This window comes from Neurospora tetraspora (assembly GCF_033439725.1).
Source record: "Neurospora tetraspora strain CBS 560.94 chromosome Unknown B0H65scaffold_1, whole genome shotgun sequence".
Classification (NCBI taxonomy): domain Eukaryota; kingdom Fungi; phylum Ascomycota; class Sordariomycetes; order Sordariales; family Sordariaceae; genus Neurospora; species Neurospora tetraspora.
In genome coordinates this window covers 4,517,646-4,536,222 of record NW_026944383.1, presented here as the reverse complement: position 1 = coordinate 4,536,222, position 18,577 = coordinate 4,517,646, and the positions used below count along the sequence as shown (strand labels likewise).

Sequence of the window (18,577 nt, the reverse complement as noted above, 5' to 3'; positions counted from 1 at the left end):
CTATTTTCTTAAAACTAAATTCAAAATTCCTTAATATTACATTATTATTATTCTACGTCCATCCGTTAATAATACTACCGATTTCCGCAAAATTAAAATTAATTTAAACCTTAATATCTTTATTCACTAATTTTACTAATAATTCTTTATACTTACCTTTCCTATCCTTCTATATCTATTCTCTATCTATTAATATATTACTTATTTTTTCCATTTAGCTTTCCCTTTCATAATTAGGATTACTAAAGATAGTCCAGGATAGGGCGTCCGTTATAATATTTCGATGGCTAAATATATATTAAATTATAATATTGAATAATTTAAATTCGGTTATCCATTAAATATAAATACTTTTTACTTTTATTATAGGATGAAGAAAGGTTATTAAAAATATATAGTCCGTTTAGAATATTAAAGATTTTCTATTTATATAAAAGTAATAACGGTACTAATAGGAAAATTCATAATTATAAAGAATTCCTATTTATATATATTATAATTTCGTTATATTAAACCTAATACTACCGAATTATAGTATAAAGGTATTAAACTTTCTAATAAGCTTTAATTCTATAGAATTACACATCCTACTATAAATTTGGATACGTCCATATAAATATCAATAAATTTACTATATATATAACGATAGATTTTAATGCTTTTAATTGTTATTTCCCTTAATAATTAAAATAATAAGGCTTCTATTATTTTCTACCTTTAGGGAACGTTTGTTATTAAACAATTTAATAATTTAGCTATTTTAGAAATATTTATAATCTAGCGACGAAATAGACCTAATATACTTATAAATAATCGTACCTAAATCTTTATTTTAAGTACTAACTAACTTCTTAATAAAATTATTCTATTTAATTTAATTTTCCATCTACCTTAAATACCATAAATAATACCTATTACCACAATTTTATCGAATCTAAATTTAATTTAAGAAATAATAATTTTAATATTTTCTACGAAATACGCGGTACAAAGTAGTTTCGAATAAATAACCATTATTAATCCTAAGATTTATATATTACAAATATATTATTTATATAAAAGTTTATTAGAACAAATCTATCGGGAGAGGAGGGTACTAATAAGGAGGGTTCTAAATTTAAGTTAAAGATCGGGCCTAATACTATTAATATAGTATTCATTATTATAAAACTATATATTTATAATCCTTATAGTAACTTCATCGATGAAAATTAAAAAAACCCTAAGGGCTTAAAAATAAAAATATATTAATTATTGTTATATACTTAAATTAATTAATATACGTACTTTAAATCGAATACTAATAAGTAACCAATCTTAGAATTTAATGAATATTTATAAATATCGCGAAAGAAAGTAATATTTATACTGAATAAATCCTCCCCAACTCTACTATAATTAATTATTAAACGAAGTTTATCCTATTCTATAGAATTATTTAATTTTACTACTAACTTAGGTTCGGTGGACTATTTTAATAAACAACTATTCGCTACTACTATAAGTTTAAATATACCCGAATTAATACCTTCTATTACTAGTCTATTAAGCTAATATCTCTACTTAATTAACTATATATAATATTGTAAACAATTCTAAAGTTTAACGCCTTCTTTAAAGAATATTTTATAAATAGTAAAGTCCGTTGTAAGAATATCTCTTATGGATTTTATATTTAAATTATAATATATATAGAAAGTTTTATAATTTTCATCTTCGTTTTTAAAGTAATTAAGGAACTAAATTTAATTCCGTATATTTTAAATTATTTTATTACTTTAATATTAAATATACTTTTTTAATATTAGGATCTTATAATAAATAATTCTTTATAATATCGGGAAGGATTTTATTTACAGAAGATCTTCCGGGTAAAGTATATTATATATTTTTAAAATTACTTTCTAAAGGGTAAGGGTATTCATTAACGTATTTAAGAATATTAATAATATAAAATTATTAATACTTAGGTTTGAAAATCCGATTCTAAGCGTAAAGCAATAAAACCAATCGTTATTAAATAGTAAATAAGTAATAGGGGATTAATATTTCGAATATAATTAAATCTGAAATTAAAATCGAAAACAATATTTATTAATCTGAATATAAGTATATATAATTTTCTAATTTACTAAAATCGAATAAATATATCTAATGTTTTAATTTATTTATAGTATTATCTTTAATATTATTTAGCTTATTATTTATATTAACTTAGATTGGGTTATTATTCGTATTATTCTAATATATAATTTTATTTACGTTGGGTTTTAAATTATTAAAGGTAATAATATTATTCAATTTAGTATTAAATTTACTATTGAAATTAAAATCGTTTTCGGAATTAAATTAGGAATCTACGCCCGAATATAATAGGTACAATATATCGTTTATATACCCGTCGCTAGAATTATTACTAAAATTTAATTTACATTCTCCGATAGGTTTAAATATTTAGAAGTTTAGAACTTTAGTACTAATAAGAATTAAAACTGTTTTTAGCATTCCTACTAATTAAGGATTTGGCCGGGTAATTGAATTACTTTATCGCCCTAATTTTCGTTTCTAATTTAAAAAATACTATTCCTAATATTAAATTTAATACGAATATCCTATAATTATAGGGTTCCTAAAATTATCCAGTAATCCTTATTAAATAATAATTTATAAATTGCAATTTAAACTATTCTATTAATATTTCCTACCGAAATAATTATATTTCTAAACCCGTATAGAGGAATATTCCTTTTATTAAAAATCGAAATATATAGATTTTTAAATCCGATTTCAGCTAAGGGCTGTATCGTTATACCTATCCAGTAAGCGAACGCTTTGGATATAAAGTTAGTATCTAAGCTTTAATCTATATAAATAAATTCCTTTAGTATATATAATTTTTATAATCCATCCTCTCTTTAAATATTAACCAATATAATAAATTGAAATAAATAATAATTTTATTTAACTTTATAAATTATTTAAATAAGGCGTTTCTTTTAATTAAGAAGGGGTTTTTCCGAATTTATTAAAACTATTTAATAAATTACAATTATTACTACTTAAGTAATATAAGAGTCGATAGTAGTATTAGCAATTTTCTTCCCCTTTTTTCATTTATAACGAAAATTAATACGGGAATAATAAAATTTAATAGCTTTCACTATTTTACGGCTCGATTAAATCTATCTAATAAAATTTAAATTTAGAGTAAACTAAATATTATTAAGGATTTTAATATAATTCAAAGGGGGTTTTCTAATTAATTTATTAATTAGACGTAATTAGGTAATATAGTATTATACTTTCTTATAAATTATTATAATTTTTAATTTTAATTTAGGTTTTAAATCTACTTTATTAAAGTTCTCTATTAACAGTTTAAGGCTTAGTTTAAGTGTATTTAGAGAAAATTCTAATACCGATTTAATTATTACCGCGAATCAAAATAATTTTAAAAGGCTACCCTTATCGATTTCGACGTTATTTATTGGAATTCTTAATAGAGAAACTATTTAATTTCCATTTAATTAAAGAATTGTTAATTTAAGTGTAGCGATAGGACAGGTTTAAATCACTTTTATTAGAATATTAATTAAAAACGAATTTTCGTCCTCGCTTATTATATTAATTCTAATTATATCGGAGAATTTTTACTATCGCGAAGGTTACCATTTTCTTAAAAATACTAGATTTATTATAAACAGGATTAATATTAATTGAATTTAGGCCGAAAGTTTTAATTCCTATTTGTTCCTCTACTTAAAAATATTAATTAAATATAATATTAAAAACTTTTTTTCCTCTTCGGGAATAAGTAATTTCTAAATGTTTATAATAGTATAAAATAGGAATTTATTGCTAGTATTAACGACCGCTTCGGCTAATAATAATTAAATTAAAAATCCTTCCAATATTTCGAATATAGTAAAATATAAATTGATTACCGGAGTAGGGTAGATAATATCACTCTATATACTCTCGGTATCATTTTAAGCATCAGGCTAATTAGGGAGTGGATAAACATTAAGCTAAATAGGAAATAAGTAATTAAACTAAATAAGAAGTAGATAAATAAACTAAATAGCAATCTCGTAGGATTTAATAATAATATCCTATATTAATAGCTAAAATACTTCATTAAGGACGATAAGGTTATTATTATTTCCCTTACAATTAAAGGAGCTTTTTATAATAAAAGTTATTTAATTTTTAATTAAAGTACTGAAAAGAGTATTATTTAAATTAATTATTAGAATATTCTTCTAATTTCTATTTAATTACATTTATCAATTATCTTTAGATTTATTAAACCTCTTTATTAATATAAATAATTTATACGTAAAAAAGGGGGGATTAATATAATTTTTAAATAAATAGAGTTTTAAACAGTAACGAGAATAATATTCGCCATATTTAAAATATATTATTTTGCCCATAGTTAATTTTTTTAATTTATTAATTAAAGGGTATTTAAAGGTTGAAGGGTCGAAAATTAATAATTTCGTCGGTAATAATTTAGTTAATCCTATAAGTATCTTAATTGAGGACTAACTAGAATTAAAATCTATCAATTTTGTTAATTTCTATTCTATTAAATTAGGGATATAATTTTTAGTAACGAAAGCTTAAATTACTACTAATGTTAATACGGGAAAACCCTCCTTTAATATACTGGGAGGAATATAATTATATTTATTATTCTAAAAGGGTACTAATATATTAATAATATTTAGGACATTCCGAATTAATACGGCTTTAATAATAATACTTATAATTTTAGTAATTAAATATTCGAATATTATAATCCTAGATTTCTATATAGTTTAATTTCGAATTTATTATTTTTATTTAAGAATATAGGAGTAAGTTTTAACCTTTTCTGAATATTCTACTAAATTAAATATATAAGAAGCCCCCTCTTAATAACCTTTTATTTTAAATTAGATTTAACGAATGTAAAAAGAAAATAGTTAATAATATCGTGAAGAATATAAGCTTCGAATAATTCGAGGGATTAAGTAGGGTTATTATTATTATATTTATTTATAGAAGTAAGGAAATTGAAATAACGGGAATAATATAATATAAAAGGTTCGTTATAATCTTATTTAAATTCGTATATGTCGGTATAAGTAAATTATATTAAAAAGTTGGTTAATTTAGCAGTAAAATAGTATTTTAGTATATTCTCTATAATTGAGCGATTTTTGTTAGTAGTAGTCTTAGAATTAGCTCGCTTAAAAATAGGTATAAGTTACTAATTACTATTAATAAAAATTATTACTTTATTAATATAAAATATACTAATAATTATTAAAATTTAATTAATAAGTATAGTAGTACTAATATATCCTATACAAATAAATTCTTAATAGATACGGTAAAACTACTTGGAGGTTAATTCTTTACTATCGAACTTTCTCGCCATAAATAAGTCCGGGAAGTGTTGAGGTTGAAGTATTATTAGAATAATCATTTTAATTAATAAGGGGGATAGTAAGTAGTGTATAAGTAAGGGTATTAATAGAGGTCGGAATAGTATAATAAAAGGGAATATTAATAGTAGTCGAAATAATATAGTAAAAGGAAATATTGGTAGTAGTCGAATTAGAAATAGGTCTCCTAATTTAATTAATTTATTTAACCGAAATTGATAGTTAGTTAGGCAAAGAAGGGATAATCGAATTGTAATAATATTTAAACGGTTTGAAGAGAGTAGGTAGGCGTGAGTTAGGATAAAGTTAGATTTATTAAATAATAGAGTAGACTTTAGTAATAAATAATCGTTTATAGGAGTGTATATAGAATTTTACGATATAAATTAAAGAAAGAGAGAAAAGTATTGGTATAATAATATATTATTTAAAAGTAGAAGTAAAAGAGAAGTAAAATAAAATATAATTAAAAATAGTATTAAAAAATTCAATTTTAATTATTAATATTTAAAAAATTGATAATAAAAAGATAAAAACCATTGGGGGATAATTATTTAAATATTTGTAGGAATATTTAGAATTTAGAATTTATAATATAATAAGTAAAGTATATATTTACTATTAATAAATTTACTACTTTCCTTTCTAAAGTCGTAAATAAAATAATTAATATATATTCTTATTAATAATTAACCGGATATAAGTAGGAGTAGTAGTATACTTCTTCCTCTAAAAGTCGTATTGGAGTAAAAGTAATTCGTATTTATTAATTTAGTTATAAGTACTAGGGAAGAATAGTCGTATTAATAATTTTTTATAATTAGTAGCGGAAATATAATAATTTGGGTGTATTAAAGAGATTATTATAATTAGGTAGGAATAGTATATTAATTATAAATTTCAATTTTAAAATAAAGTTAATATTAATATAACCCTTCTAAAGTAATTTAGTATTAAAGTAGGAGTAATATTTTCAACCTTCAATTAGAATAAATAAGTTAGATTATTCTGGAATTAAAATTTGATAACGAAATCCGACGTGGCCGATAATATAAAGTACGAGCGCGGGGTAGTTTACGAAGGCTTTCGATGGTATTGAATGTAGCGGTTTTCGATAACGAGATTTTGAAGCTAATAAATGACTAACGGTTTAATAATAGTAATTAATTAATAAAGTTTCCGGGTACGATTTCTGAAAATAATATAAATTGAATCATAAAGACAAGGTATAAAATATACTAAAGTAGTAAGATTAAGAGTTAAAGTATTAAGTACTAAAAGTAGATGTATTGTAAATAAATCTAATTAAAACGAATGTTCTGCGGGTTGAGCCTTTATATGGGTCCCAGGGTCACGTGCTGGATAAACACACCAAGTTTAGGGTGCAGTGAGAAGTCGGTTATTCGTCCATGAAGAGTCGCACGTGAAACCGCACTAGCTACGAATTTGGTATTTTCAACATGCACAGGAAAGATCTCGAAGAAACTCGACTTTCTATCGGCTTACGGTCCATAGACCTACCTGAGAGTCAAGTAAAGTTGAGCTCGCTAGGCGATATCACGGTGAAGAGCCTGTCTTTCCCCTGAGTTCTCCTGACTACGACACTTCACCGACTCTGGGTAGAGTTTACACCTAACCGCATTGGCACGGCATCTTCTCCTTTGTCGGGTCGGTTGTGTTGCAGCTTCGTTTCATCGACCATCAGATATACATTCCTCACGATATTACATATCTCGTACCTGGCCCCTCATTCTCAACGGTCGAAGATGCCCGACATCATCGGGAAAGGCATCCACGGCATGCGGATGTTACGGCATTTCTCTCCAGTCTCCGGTCCACTTGACGAATGACCGGGACGGGGCTGTTGGCCGAAGCGAATGCCGTCAACCAGATACAGATTCGACGGTGTTTTTGCGGAAACAGATAGTGATACAAGTCGTCCTTACCACTACCCCCCAGTTTAGTGTTAGAAGATGTTGAAACAAATCGGGAAGATTATCTGCAAGTCAGTCAGTCGGCTGCTTCCAGACTTCCACGAGAAACAACATGGGGTGAACGTGCGTGGGGTGAACTGCTGGACTCAAAAGGGTTCACAAAATGGAGTCATGGCCGCCAGCACAAGGAATGGGGGTCCCGGTCTTGCCGGTTCAAGCGCGGTGCCCCTTCTCATGCGCCCCGGCAGCTGGCGGGTATGATCGGCGTTACGTAACCGGACATGGGCGGCGTGGGCCACTAAAAATCTCCAAAGGCTCCAAAGCGCCGGTGCACCGGGGGGGCCGAACTTTTTGTCTCCATTGCTCCCCCAGTCATCCACCATCATCCGCATCCGCCACCCAAGCTCCCCCGGCTTGTTTGCAGCAGTTCAAGACTGGTAGGGTTCCGGCAAGCTCAACACCAAGAATCATAGTACATCATGGCTTCACCGGCCCCGATCCAGCGTCTCCAGGCGCCTTTGCGGAGGTCTTTTGCGCGCGCCGCCGCCCTGTCGACTCGGTCATACGCCACCATCCCATCTGCTCCAGCCAGCCAGCCGACATCGCAAGAGTCATCGCCAGCCGCATCCGCATCCGCGCCCGCAACTAAGCCGCGCCCGACCTACTTCAAGGACACCACTCTCGCTTCCCTCGACGACTTCATCGCAAACCAATCGTCAGCTGCTCCTCTCGCACCCAGCGAAGCCTACACCCTGCGCACAGCCCAAGTCGGACCCGCCGGCAAGAAGCGTACCATCACCCGCTTGCCCGAATGGCTCAAGACGCCCATCCCGAGTGCCGGCGCGAACCCCGAATTTGCCAAGATCAAGGCCGACCTGCGCGGTCTCAACCTTCACACAGTATGCGAGGAGGCTAGATGTCCCAACATTGGCGAGTGCTGGGGCGGCTCCAACAAGGCCGCCGCGACGGCCACCATCATGCTCATGGGCGACACCTGCACCCGTGGCTGCCGCTTCTGCAGCGTCAAGACAAGCCGCAAGCCGCCCCCGCTGGATCCCCACGAGCCCGAGAACACCGCTGAGGCTCTGGCCCGCTGGGGTCTCGGTTATGTTGTGCTGACGAGTGTCGACCGTGACGATCTGGCCGATGGTGGTGCCAGGCACTTTGCGGAAACGATTCGCCGGATCAAACAGAAGAAGCCCACTCTGCTCGTTGAGGCTCTGACCGGTGACTTTATGGGTGACTTGGACATGGTCAAGATTGTGGCGGAGAGTGGACTGGATGTGTATGCGCATAACGTTGAGACTGTCGAGAACTTGACGCCTTACGTGCGTGATCGCCGTGCTACATTTCGTCAAAGTTTGAAGGTGTTGGAACACGTCAAGAAGGTCCGGGGCAAGGAAGGCATTATCACCAAGACCAGTATCATGCTTGGTCTGGGTGAGACCGAGGAGGAGCTTTGGGACGCTTTGAGGGGTGAGTCATATCAGTTGCGCTTGCCCATTTGATCAATGCTAACCACAATGTTGCTCTGTAGAACTGAGGAAGGTCGATGTTGATGTCGTTACCTTCGGACAGTACATGCGCCCAACCAAGAGACATCTCGCGGTGGAGAAGTACATCACTCCCGATGAGTTCGAGCTCTGGAGGCAGCGTGCTCTTGACATGGGCTTCCTGTACTGCGCCAGCGGTCCTTTGGTTCGTTCCTCGTACAAGGCTGGTGAGGCTTTCATCGAGAACGTCTTGAGGAAGCGTTCCGGCGAGAAGGCTGTCTCTGAGGCCCTCGGTCAGGCGGTTGCCGCCGAGGAGGCGACTAGCGCCAAGTCCGCTTAAGGCAGCTTGTGTTAGATGTCGTTTCTGGAGCGTGTTTCAACATTTATAATTGGGATTTAGCGCTTTCACAGCTATCCCATGGCGGGTATAATAACATATAGACTCATGACGGATTGGTTATTTGGCACCTTGGGGGTCGCATGCGCTTTGGCGTTTGGGAGAATCGTTCTTTCGGTTAACTTGAAAAAGACATTCATTCATTTGCTGTGTCTGAGTATAATATTGTAACAACAGTAGTACACAGCGGGCATCGGGAGAGAGATCCCCAGTCCAGGAGGATGCATCATACAAACTCCTCTGCCCACTAAAAAGCTTTGAAGCACTCTTCATCGTGTGGTCACTCACACGGGTGTCTCTCAACCCTGCGTAGCACTTTCTGACCAACACGACGAACCCGAGCCCATCTGGGTTTTGAAAAGAGTTTATTCGCCTCTGGGCGTACCGATACCATCTCCACCACAACAAACCTCTGGGTTCCTTGTAGCCATGCTCTCTTTTACCAAGAGGCCTTCTTGACACCCGGAATGTTACCCATCAGGGCGTTCATACGGAAATTGTACTGTTTGCGATCCAACAATGTTAGCAAGCCGCGTGCCTCTGCAAGGTTTCCCCCATTCCAATCTGGAGCTCAACTCGTAGCCCATCACCCCTCCGTTTAGGACGTTCGATAGCGGACATACTCTTGTCATCTTGAAGTCCCTCAAGATACCTCGACTCTTTCCACCGAGGATACAGCGGTTCCGGATCTGCGTCGGCCTGGTGTAGGCGTGCATTTGGGTGAGCTGGAGCTGGGCGACGGCCCTGGTACGGGCAGGGAGGGTGGTGTTGCGGATGGCGTAGCGCAGGGCTTGTCTAATACAGAGGAGTCGTTAGATCATCTGTTGTCGTCGAAGTCGCGAGCAAGAGGAGCGAGGGATGGAGATGTAGGTACCTCTCCGGCTCGGCCTCCAAAAAGGCCTTGCGCTTGGAGTGATCACGAAGGACCCGGACGTTGGTGAAGCACCCGAGGTCGAGCTTCTTGGCACGGAACATGGACATTTTGGCGGTTTTGGTGGTGAGGTGGACTGGCGGGTTGGGTCGGATGTAGACGACGTCGATACCGATCGAGGCGCGAATTCGATACTATCACAGGCGGTTGCTTTCCTTCCGGCGTCGTCGCCCTAGCGAGCCGCAGTCACTCTCCCGGCGCCCCACGGCGGGCCAGTGGCCTGTGCGCTTGCCGTCCAGCCCGCCGCGCGCGAAACCGCAGAATGCTGCCGGGCGGTGTCATTTTTCTCGCAGGTTGGCAATGAGCATTGACAGGTCTGCCAGTCGCAAACCAACTGACTGCCACTCTCCAGCAGGGCTCCACCCAAATTCTCCAGCTTGCACTCGTGCACAGGCCACTCCTAAACACCTATTTAACACCGTCCCCCCCTCCCAATTTTTATCTGGTTTTTTTTCTCTTTTTCTTCTTTAGCTCTCTTTGCCTTTTGGCTTAGATCAAGTGTAGTATCTGTTCTTTTCAGTTTAATCTCTGAAACTGCTCTACGGAGTAGAATCGTGATTATTCTAATTTTTGCAACTCGGTCGGTATCCCTCTGGGCTTGCCTATGGATACTGACCACTGTGTCCCTGGTATCACACTGCCTCCAGGCGACGCGAACTACTACTTGTTTGTGCTCACGACTTTTTCGTTACAACCCTGGGCTACGTGCTTGGGGTGTGAGGAAGAAGGTTGTCGTTTCTGGCTTGGTTTTTTGGATGGTGCTTTTGGCGCGTACTCTGGTAGCAGAATGTTGGCTTTGCGAAATGAGAGGCGTTGGTCTTAACCACACAGACGACGCTGTCGACGAGACGCGGAAGTTGATGCGTGCTGTGCTGTTCGCATGACAACCACGTCCACCACCAACACTTCGTATGTTCGACGACTTCATTCACCACGCCTTCGATCTCTGATGTTCGTTGAAGTCTCGTGTTATCCATTCGTTCCGTCAGTTCTCATAACCGGCGATTGCTCACGTTTGCGCAACCTTGATTTTGTCAAGAAAACACTTCCTCGTTGGAGCGGCTGTCAGCTTGAGTTTGGTTGCCTGTTAACATGGTCATGTTTGTCAAGCACGTCTTATATCGGTGATGGGATGAGGCAGGTCTGGATGAGAACTGGAACCAGTACCGCATGTCGACATCTATCGATCTTACAGCTACAATGTCACAGCAGTTTAACCATCCATCTGAAGCAGTTGAGTGTTTACCTTCTCATTTTCACTCGTTAGTATCATCCCATCCCGTTCTCCAATCTCGCCATTCTCGCTCTTCCCTGTGAATGAAAGAACAACTGTTGGGCTCCTTCCGTCTCATCTTCAGACCGGTTCGGCAGCCTTCGAGTTTCTTCGCGAACCTCCAAGTAACGAGGATTCAAATACCCCTCGACGCGGTTCACGTTCTTTCCTTCCTCACGCTTACAACCAACCAACTTGATCAACGGCAACCCAACCAGGACACTCAACGACCTCCAAGCAGAAAAGATGTTTCGTCGCCGTTGGTCAGGCCTTCCAGCTGAACCAAAGTTCACCCCAGACCTCAAGGAGCTCGGGTTCGTGATATCAACCAAGTTATCCTCAACAGGACGATCATTCTAACATATCGTGTGCGCATAGATACTTCATCAACGAGGAAGATGAAGTTCGCTACTGGCAAGACCCCGACTTCTACTTCAAGTACTTCTCGACCAAGAACGTGAGGTACAACGACTGTCAGCGCTTCGCCTTCAACGGTATGTTATGAACGCTCCATTTCTGACAACCATCTGAGCTGATACTGACAAAAATATCGAAATCCAACAGAGGTAGTCAAACAGATCATCGACTCACGCCTCGAAGCCGAAGGCCTGAAGAAGGCCCTCCTCCCGCTCGGCGTTGCCAGCGAGGATGAGCGTCATGTCAAGATCCGTCTCAGCGAGGATCTCTCCACCAAGTCGCGCGTCGTGATCATCTTCGGCCAGTCCGGCCAGGACTTTGGCATTCTGGCGCACCGTGTGGCCAGCGGATTGGGCGGTCTCAACAAGGGCTCGATGATGAACATGGTCAAGGCTCTCAAGCAGCAGAAGTCTTCCGCCACCGACGACGCTGCGCCCGGCATCATCCTCGCCAACCCTGGCAACCTCTGGTGGTGGCCTGAGGGGAAGAAAGGGCTGAGTGAGTTTGCTCGTCACCAGATTCCGGGTAGCAGTCTGGTTCACTGGGGTTGGCACCACGATCCGGAGAGGAATACCATTCCGGAGAATGCCAATCCGACGGAGCATGTCAAGTATATCTTTGAGAAGGTGGTGCCGCAGTTCGTTAGTGAGAAGGCCAAGATCGATGTCATCGCGCTCGGTGACATGGCGGATGAGGTGGAGCAGTACCTCGACAATGACGATGTCTGGGCGAAGATCGGACACAGGCTGAACGCTCTCGTTGTGCTGGGTGGCTTTTACGATATGCGTGAGGCAAACTGCCAGGGCTTCAAAAAGTTCGTGGATCAGGTAAGTTGTTCTTCTCCTTCCAAGCCCACGATCAAGTAGCAATCACCCAGCTAACAAGTACCCTTACAAACAGCGTGGACGCGCCTACATCATGAACCAGGATCCCCTCGACACCCTTATCGCCGGCCCGGATGGCGGTAGCCGCGCCGTCACCGGCTACGTCGGCTACGGCTGCCCTACCTACAGTGTCGGCCCCGACGCCTTCATCATGGAGCTCGTGCTCATCGAGGCCGGCTCAGCAGTTCTGAAGTGGCTGCAGGAGGTCGCTATGGATAAGGATTACGTCAATGAGAGGGTTCACATCTTCCCCGAGGAAGAGGAGGATGACGGTAAATGGCCAGGATGGGATAAGGACGACGATGAGTCCAAGGAGGAGACTGAGGAGTTGAAGGAGAAGCACAAGGAAGACGGAGACAAAAGGGACGATGATGAACAGGTGGCCAAGAAGGTCAAAGTCAGAGTTCAGAGAGACGTCCAGCCTCCTTCTAAGGATGAACCCGAGGGTATCGACGAGGAGTTGGCCAAGGAGATGTCCAAGAGAGAAAGGATGGCGGATGGCAATGCTGACTCTGAGGAGGAGATCTAAGAGAAATCCTAGGAAACCAAGGCTGGTGGTTTCTCGCGTAGGACCGACTCGGTCAAAGGGTTGGGGTGGGTGCTATCTTCCCAGTTACGAGGATAAGTGAGACGGGGATGATCACACAGGTACGGAACGGGAAGTGCATCTAGGCTTGGAGTGCCCTCCTCCCATCCATGTCGGCGCGATCTCCTACACATAATAGTCTGCAAATAGTGAAAGGAAGAGGCCAATCTTCGAGTCAAACAGACGGGGACGTGATCTTGAGCTCTCCAGGATTTCCGATATTTCTAGAGTTAGTCTAGAGTGGTTTAGTCAAGGCCATCCGGTGCTGTTTCACAACTAGCCTGAGGTGTTTTCGGAAATTTCAAGTCGATAGATATCATGAATCACATCGATAATCTCCTAGCTGTGAACTTATCCAACAGTCGTGAATGTCGGCAAGGAGTGCTGTATCCTCCTTAACCCTCAACGTAAGCTTCTGTAATACGTACAATGCGTGAAGCAAACTACTAAATATACAAACATACATACTACAACGCTAATAAGCAAGTAGTGTTCTGCCCCCCTTTGTCCTGTGCTCCTTTTCCATGATGCATTTCACCAAACCGTCCCACACTCACTACTCAACCATTCTCTTCCGTGCCTGGGAGAGGGTGCTTCAAGGCCACCCCAAATCCACCCACCCAAGATCCACCACATTCTTCCCAGCCATCCGAGCATTTAAGCCTGCAAAAAAGACAAAAACCCCCTATTACCCGTCGGCAACTCGTCCAACAAATCCGCCGCCCTCCTCTGCCTCTCGGCAATAACCTTCTCCTCCGCCGCCCACCTATTCAAATCCTCCTGTTTGTGTTCCCCTTGTCCCCAGAAGCCCCACCAGCTCGTTTTCTTTGGCTTGTGAAGGTCCGGATTCCTTTCCAACTCCTCCTTTCTCGCCTTCTCCTCCCTCGCCAGCCTCGACACCATCATCGTCCAGTTCTCCAGCCCCGCAGCCAAACACTCGCGGCATGTGTGTCTGGCGGGCATGGCGGACTGCTTGTTGCTTAGACCGCGGAGTTGTTCCTCGGCTATGTCGACTGCTTCGCGGGTCCAGCCTAGTCCTTCTTCGCGGTGGTGGGAATGATGCTGAGCAGAGGTTTCTGAAGGGTTGGTGTTGTTGGTAGACTTGGCAGTGTACATGATCTCGCCGATATGCAGACTCAGGGCGGCCTCCTCGCAGCGTTCCTTGGCGTCGCGCAAAGGGGGGAGGGTGCCATCCTCGGGTGCGTCCGGATAGGGCGGCTCCGAGAGGAGAGCTAGAGCGGCGCCGGCCCAGGTCTGTTTCTTCTGTGGAAGGGGAGGGATGCGGCGCGGGTCGGAAGTCGGAAGGGTTTTGCGCGCTTGGAGGATGGAGACGAGCATGGGAAGGGCGGAGGAGACGTCGCCGTTGCGGGCGCGGAAGGTGGCGAGGGCGGTGAGGGATTGGAGGAGGTTGGAGGAGGGATGGTGGCCGGCGGTGTCGATGAGGGTGTAAGTTTTGGTGTCTAGCGGGGACTGGCCGCCGATGAGGGAGGCTTGCTCGGTGGCGGCGAGGTCGACGGCGTTTTCGAGGATGATGTTGGCGGGTCCGGTGATTTGCTTGAATTCGAGCCAGGTGGCGTAGGCCAGGCCGGCTTCCATGCGCTGTCGGTTGGTGAGGCCTTCGGTGGAGAGGATGCGCATGTAGATCTCGTTGGGGGACTCGAAGGTCGGCACGCAGTCGTCCTCTTGCGGCGGTCGGTAGTCCTCGTTGGGGAAGGGGCGCGGGTTGGGGTTGGAGGGACCGATTACGTAGTCGTTCGGGACGGTGAGGTTTTGGGTCTTGTCGGTTACCCACTTCTCGACGTTCTCGGCGGCCTTTGCGTACAACATCATGGCTTCGTAGTAGCCCCGTCTCCAGTTCTCGGACATGGTGCTGATGTCCTTGGTGCCTTTTGGTCTGTCGGACGGCGCATCCCTAAGTCCCTTGCCGTCAATGCTGGGATCCTCCAACCGGTCTACCACGCTCTTGATCCAATTCGTCACATGAACCCAGTCGGTTATGCGGGACGGGTCGGTCTGGTCTCGCTCGCAGAAAGCTCCGCGGAAGAAAATTCGACTTAGCATGCTCCATTCGTGTGGTGTCGGATATCGGGCTTCGAGTGTTTCTTCAACAAGGGCGAATGCGATGGCGAAGCAGCAAGCGCCAGCGATCCAAAGGGATGAGGTGATCTTGATTCCCTGCTTGATGTCGTACTTGAGTCTCGCCTTGCGCTCGGTCGTCAGGTAACGATATTGTTGGGTGGTTACGGGTACGTTGAGGAAGCCGAGTTGGGGTCTTGTTCGAATTCCCACGCGAAGTGATGCGCTCTGTGTAAAGAATCGGGTGGTCGTCGAGTGTATCGCCGGGGAGCATGGCCGGGCCAGGTCCCCGCGAGGGAGAAGGAGTCGCGGGCGCATTGCGAGACGAGAGCTCGACAGCTCAGGAGGAGAGGCGGAGGAGGAGGTTCAGGAGTTTGAGGTGTTCTACTGGTATATCGGGTGGTCAGTTCACATCAGTGCGTGTTGCCCATAATGGCGTGGTCTGGCACTGCTGCAATGCCGTCAATCGACTTTGCTCGAGACTTTTTCGAGACAAAATTGAAGAGTGACGATTCTAAAATGGCCATCCGTCGTTGGTCGTTTCCTGGCGAGCCTGCCATCCCCCTGTTCAGTGGGGCCTCCCCCGCATGGCACGGTGGGCACAGGTCAGGTGCTAGACGAATGATGTCGTCGATCAGGCAGCATGCAGCTTGGAGCTTGGGCCCACCGTGATTTATGGATCCACTTTGGTAGTCTCCAACATCTCTCTCTTTTTCAGTCAACTTGGAAGAGGGTGTGAATGTTTCTCTTTATCACAAGACTCACTGACAATGTGAGCTTCGCGATTGCCAAAGTTCTTCTCGGACTTATGAAAAAACGTCCACGGGTACTTGTACCGTTACACTAAGGGACACCTCTGCTATCATGTGGGTTTATGCAAAAGGAACAAGGGTGGGCATTCAGCTTAAACCAGGGAGGGAGACAACATCCAACGGAGCCTCCAAGATGGCGCTTCTTCACCTCATAGGCTGCCTTGGCAGGGTTTGCTAGGCAGTTTGGCGTCATGGGCTTGCGCTCTAATGTACGGTGAAGTGTCACGATCGGGACGGTATTTATTTTTCTTTATCGCCCCTTCCCCTGCGTGCAACAGTTTATCACGGGCGTAAAGACGGGTGTCTCCTGTCACGGCTCCCTTCGAGTGATGGAGTGACTGCTCAGTTTCAAGTCACTCGGGAGCCTACAGGAACGGAAAGCCCAAGGTTGAGTCGTTCTGGAGCCTCTCTCGTCGACTTGGTGGAGTAAACGATCAGAAGCCGGGATCCCCGATCTAGACCTCGATATCTCCGGTCCGCACACGACCATGGTCTCCTTCCCGGAGTGGACCACAAACCCCATCCCCGGCGTCTCGCTCTCCGCCGGCGGTCTCCTGGCCCTCGCCGACCTCAGCACTGTTGCCCAGCGCACCGCCATCACCGGCGGCTCCAGTTGGCTCGACAGCCTTCTCCTTGCTCCAGGTCTACACTACCAACAAGCTGCCGATGAACTCGCCAAGTGGTCCGGATCCAGCGCTACTGCCGTTGTCGATGCCGGGACTGGGCCCGGGCCCGGGGCCAGTGTGACCAGACCAACGACCTTCCGTATCAACAATGCCGCTACGATACTGTACCTCCAAAAGATTGCTCGCCCAGGACAAACGGTCACTTTGGACGTGGGCACCATCCCGGCCATCAGACAACGGTTACGCATCAGGAGGTCGGAGAGCGGCTTGCATGCCACGGTGTGGGCGGTGGATGACTTACCTGATCTGGGGTGGTTGTCGCATGTTTTATATCTGATCAGTCCGCTGTTGACGATAGCGGCTATCGTGCTAGTTATTCTGTTTCAGGATTGTAAGTCTTCCTTTGTCCTATAACCGGTAGTCCAGACCCTAGACTTACATGCAAAAAGGGTGGACCCTAGCCTCCCTCCTAGCCCTAATGCTCTCCCGCATCCTCAACATCTACATAATCAAACAACGCTCCAAACCCCGTCTCCTTCCTTCTCTCCCATTCCCCTTCCACCCCTTCCACCCTCCATCTTCCCCCTCCCCATCTCCAAACCATCACCACAAACCCAACCCCATAACCTCCCTCCTCATCTCCCTCGGCTCCGACTCCCCCAGCCACCCCTCCACCAGCTCCATCCGCCTCCGTGGCCTCTCGGAAGATCTCTACGCCATAACCGCCACCGCCTGGCTGCGCTCCAAGACCCATGTGGAGGGCTACCTCGAAGCCACGGCAAAAGTGCTGGTGTACATGGTCGCTGCTTTTTCGGGCAACATGACGCAGGTCGGGGCGATGATCATGATGGTCTTGTTGTTGGCTACGGCGGGATTGTTGGCGTTGAGCAATGCGAATGCGAAGATGTTTAGGGTTAATGGAAGGGTGGTGGTGGGGGAGAGGGAGAGGGTGTTTTTGGGAGAGGAGGGAAGTGATGGTGCTAGGAAAGGGAAGGGTATGGGGATGGCAGGAGGTGGTGGTGGTGAGATACCGCAACGGCAACGAAGGAGGACGGGCGGGTTGGGGCAGGGGGTGTATCCTGCTGCGAATGGAGGGGGTGGTGTTGTTGGGTATGGGAATGGGAACGGTAATGTGATTGATGCGTGGCCAAGCACGAGTGACACGGAAGGAAGAGGTTACGCTGCTTCGGATAATAATTGGGCTGAGAAGGGACAGGCTGGTGGTGGTGATTATGGTGGCATGTGACTGATTTCCGGTGAGACTTGCGCGTTTCATCATGAGCATTGTTTATATTTGTTAAGCGTGGCGTTTTGGTGGAAGGCATCTGGAAGCTGTATGTTGTTTACCATTGCCTGAAAGGTCGTGCGTCATATAGGGTCCTTTACAAGAGTTAATGACTGTCCAGCAGAACTGACCTTGTGGTTTCTGGTTTGTGTGACTCAGCTGGTATAACAGTCGGCGCCTTTTGATTTCGATATTTATATTCAGGGGTATCTGCGACATATACAGAATGTTCTAGTTATCTATGTACGGACATGGCGAACTCACCCTGACCATGTCAACTTCTCATTTTCCCCTTATGAATTGACCATGTCCCAGGCCAGGTCAGGAAACGATCTCGATCAGCCATGCACGTCCGCGAGATTACTCTCAACGTGCTCTAATGTCTCTCATCGGAGAGATTTCTTCACCAACTGATCCACTCCCAAACC

The 18,577-nt window shown here is 42.6% G+C and overlaps 5 protein-coding genes across 5 annotated transcripts; 3 read left to right on the top strand and 2 right to left on the bottom strand.

Annotated features, from left to right (window-relative positions):
• The first annotated feature begins 7,739 nt into the window (after positions 1-7,739).
• Positions 7,740-9,261, top strand: B0H65DRAFT_41808 (lipoic acid synthetase mitochondrial precursor). Its single transcript, XM_062824123.1, has 2 exons — positions 7,740-8,845; positions 8,907-9,261. Exons 1-2 carry the CDS (start codon positions 7,849-7,851, stop codon positions 9,200-9,202), a joined length of 1,293 nt encoding a protein of 430 aa, XP_062686644.1. The 5' UTR covers positions 7,740-7,848; the 3' UTR covers positions 9,203-9,261.
• Positions 9,262-9,698: 437 nt separating this feature from the next.
• B0H65DRAFT_415332 (mitochondrial 37S ribosomal protein MRP2) lies at positions 9,699-10,240 on the bottom strand (the record flags this gene model as incomplete). The annotated part of the gene is made up of 3 exons (XM_062823979.1): positions 9,699-9,761; positions 9,883-10,054; positions 10,134-10,240. 3 exons carry the CDS (start codon positions 10,238-10,240, stop codon positions 9,699-9,701), a joined length of 342 nt encoding a protein of 113 aa, XP_062686643.1.
• Positions 10,241-11,583: 1,343 nt separating this feature from the next.
• Positions 11,584-13,697, top strand: B0H65DRAFT_41762 (Arb2 domain-containing protein). The gene is made up of 4 exons (XM_062824100.1): positions 11,584-11,777; positions 11,842-11,957; positions 12,028-12,707; positions 12,781-13,697. Exons 1-4 carry the CDS (start codon positions 11,710-11,712, stop codon positions 13,291-13,293), a joined length of 1,377 nt encoding a protein of 458 aa, XP_062686642.1. The 5' UTR covers positions 11,584-11,709; the 3' UTR covers positions 13,294-13,697.
• Position 13,698: 1 nt separating this feature from the next.
• On the bottom strand, positions 13,699-15,976 carry B0H65DRAFT_41755 (uncharacterized protein). Its single transcript, XM_062824095.1, has one exon. It carries the CDS (start codon positions 15,742-15,744, stop codon positions 14,008-14,010), a length of 1,737 nt encoding a protein of 578 aa, XP_062686641.1. The 5' UTR covers positions 15,745-15,976; the 3' UTR covers positions 13,699-14,007.
• A 603-nt stretch (positions 15,977-16,579) lies between these two features.
• On the top strand, positions 16,580-18,297 carry B0H65DRAFT_41740 (uncharacterized protein). Its single transcript, XM_062824086.1, has 2 exons — positions 16,580-17,255; positions 17,314-18,297. Exons 1-2 carry the CDS (start codon positions 16,727-16,729, stop codon positions 18,108-18,110), a joined length of 1,326 nt encoding a protein of 441 aa, XP_062686640.1. The 5' UTR covers positions 16,580-16,726; the 3' UTR covers positions 18,111-18,297.
• Positions 18,298-18,577: the final 280 nt, after the last annotated feature.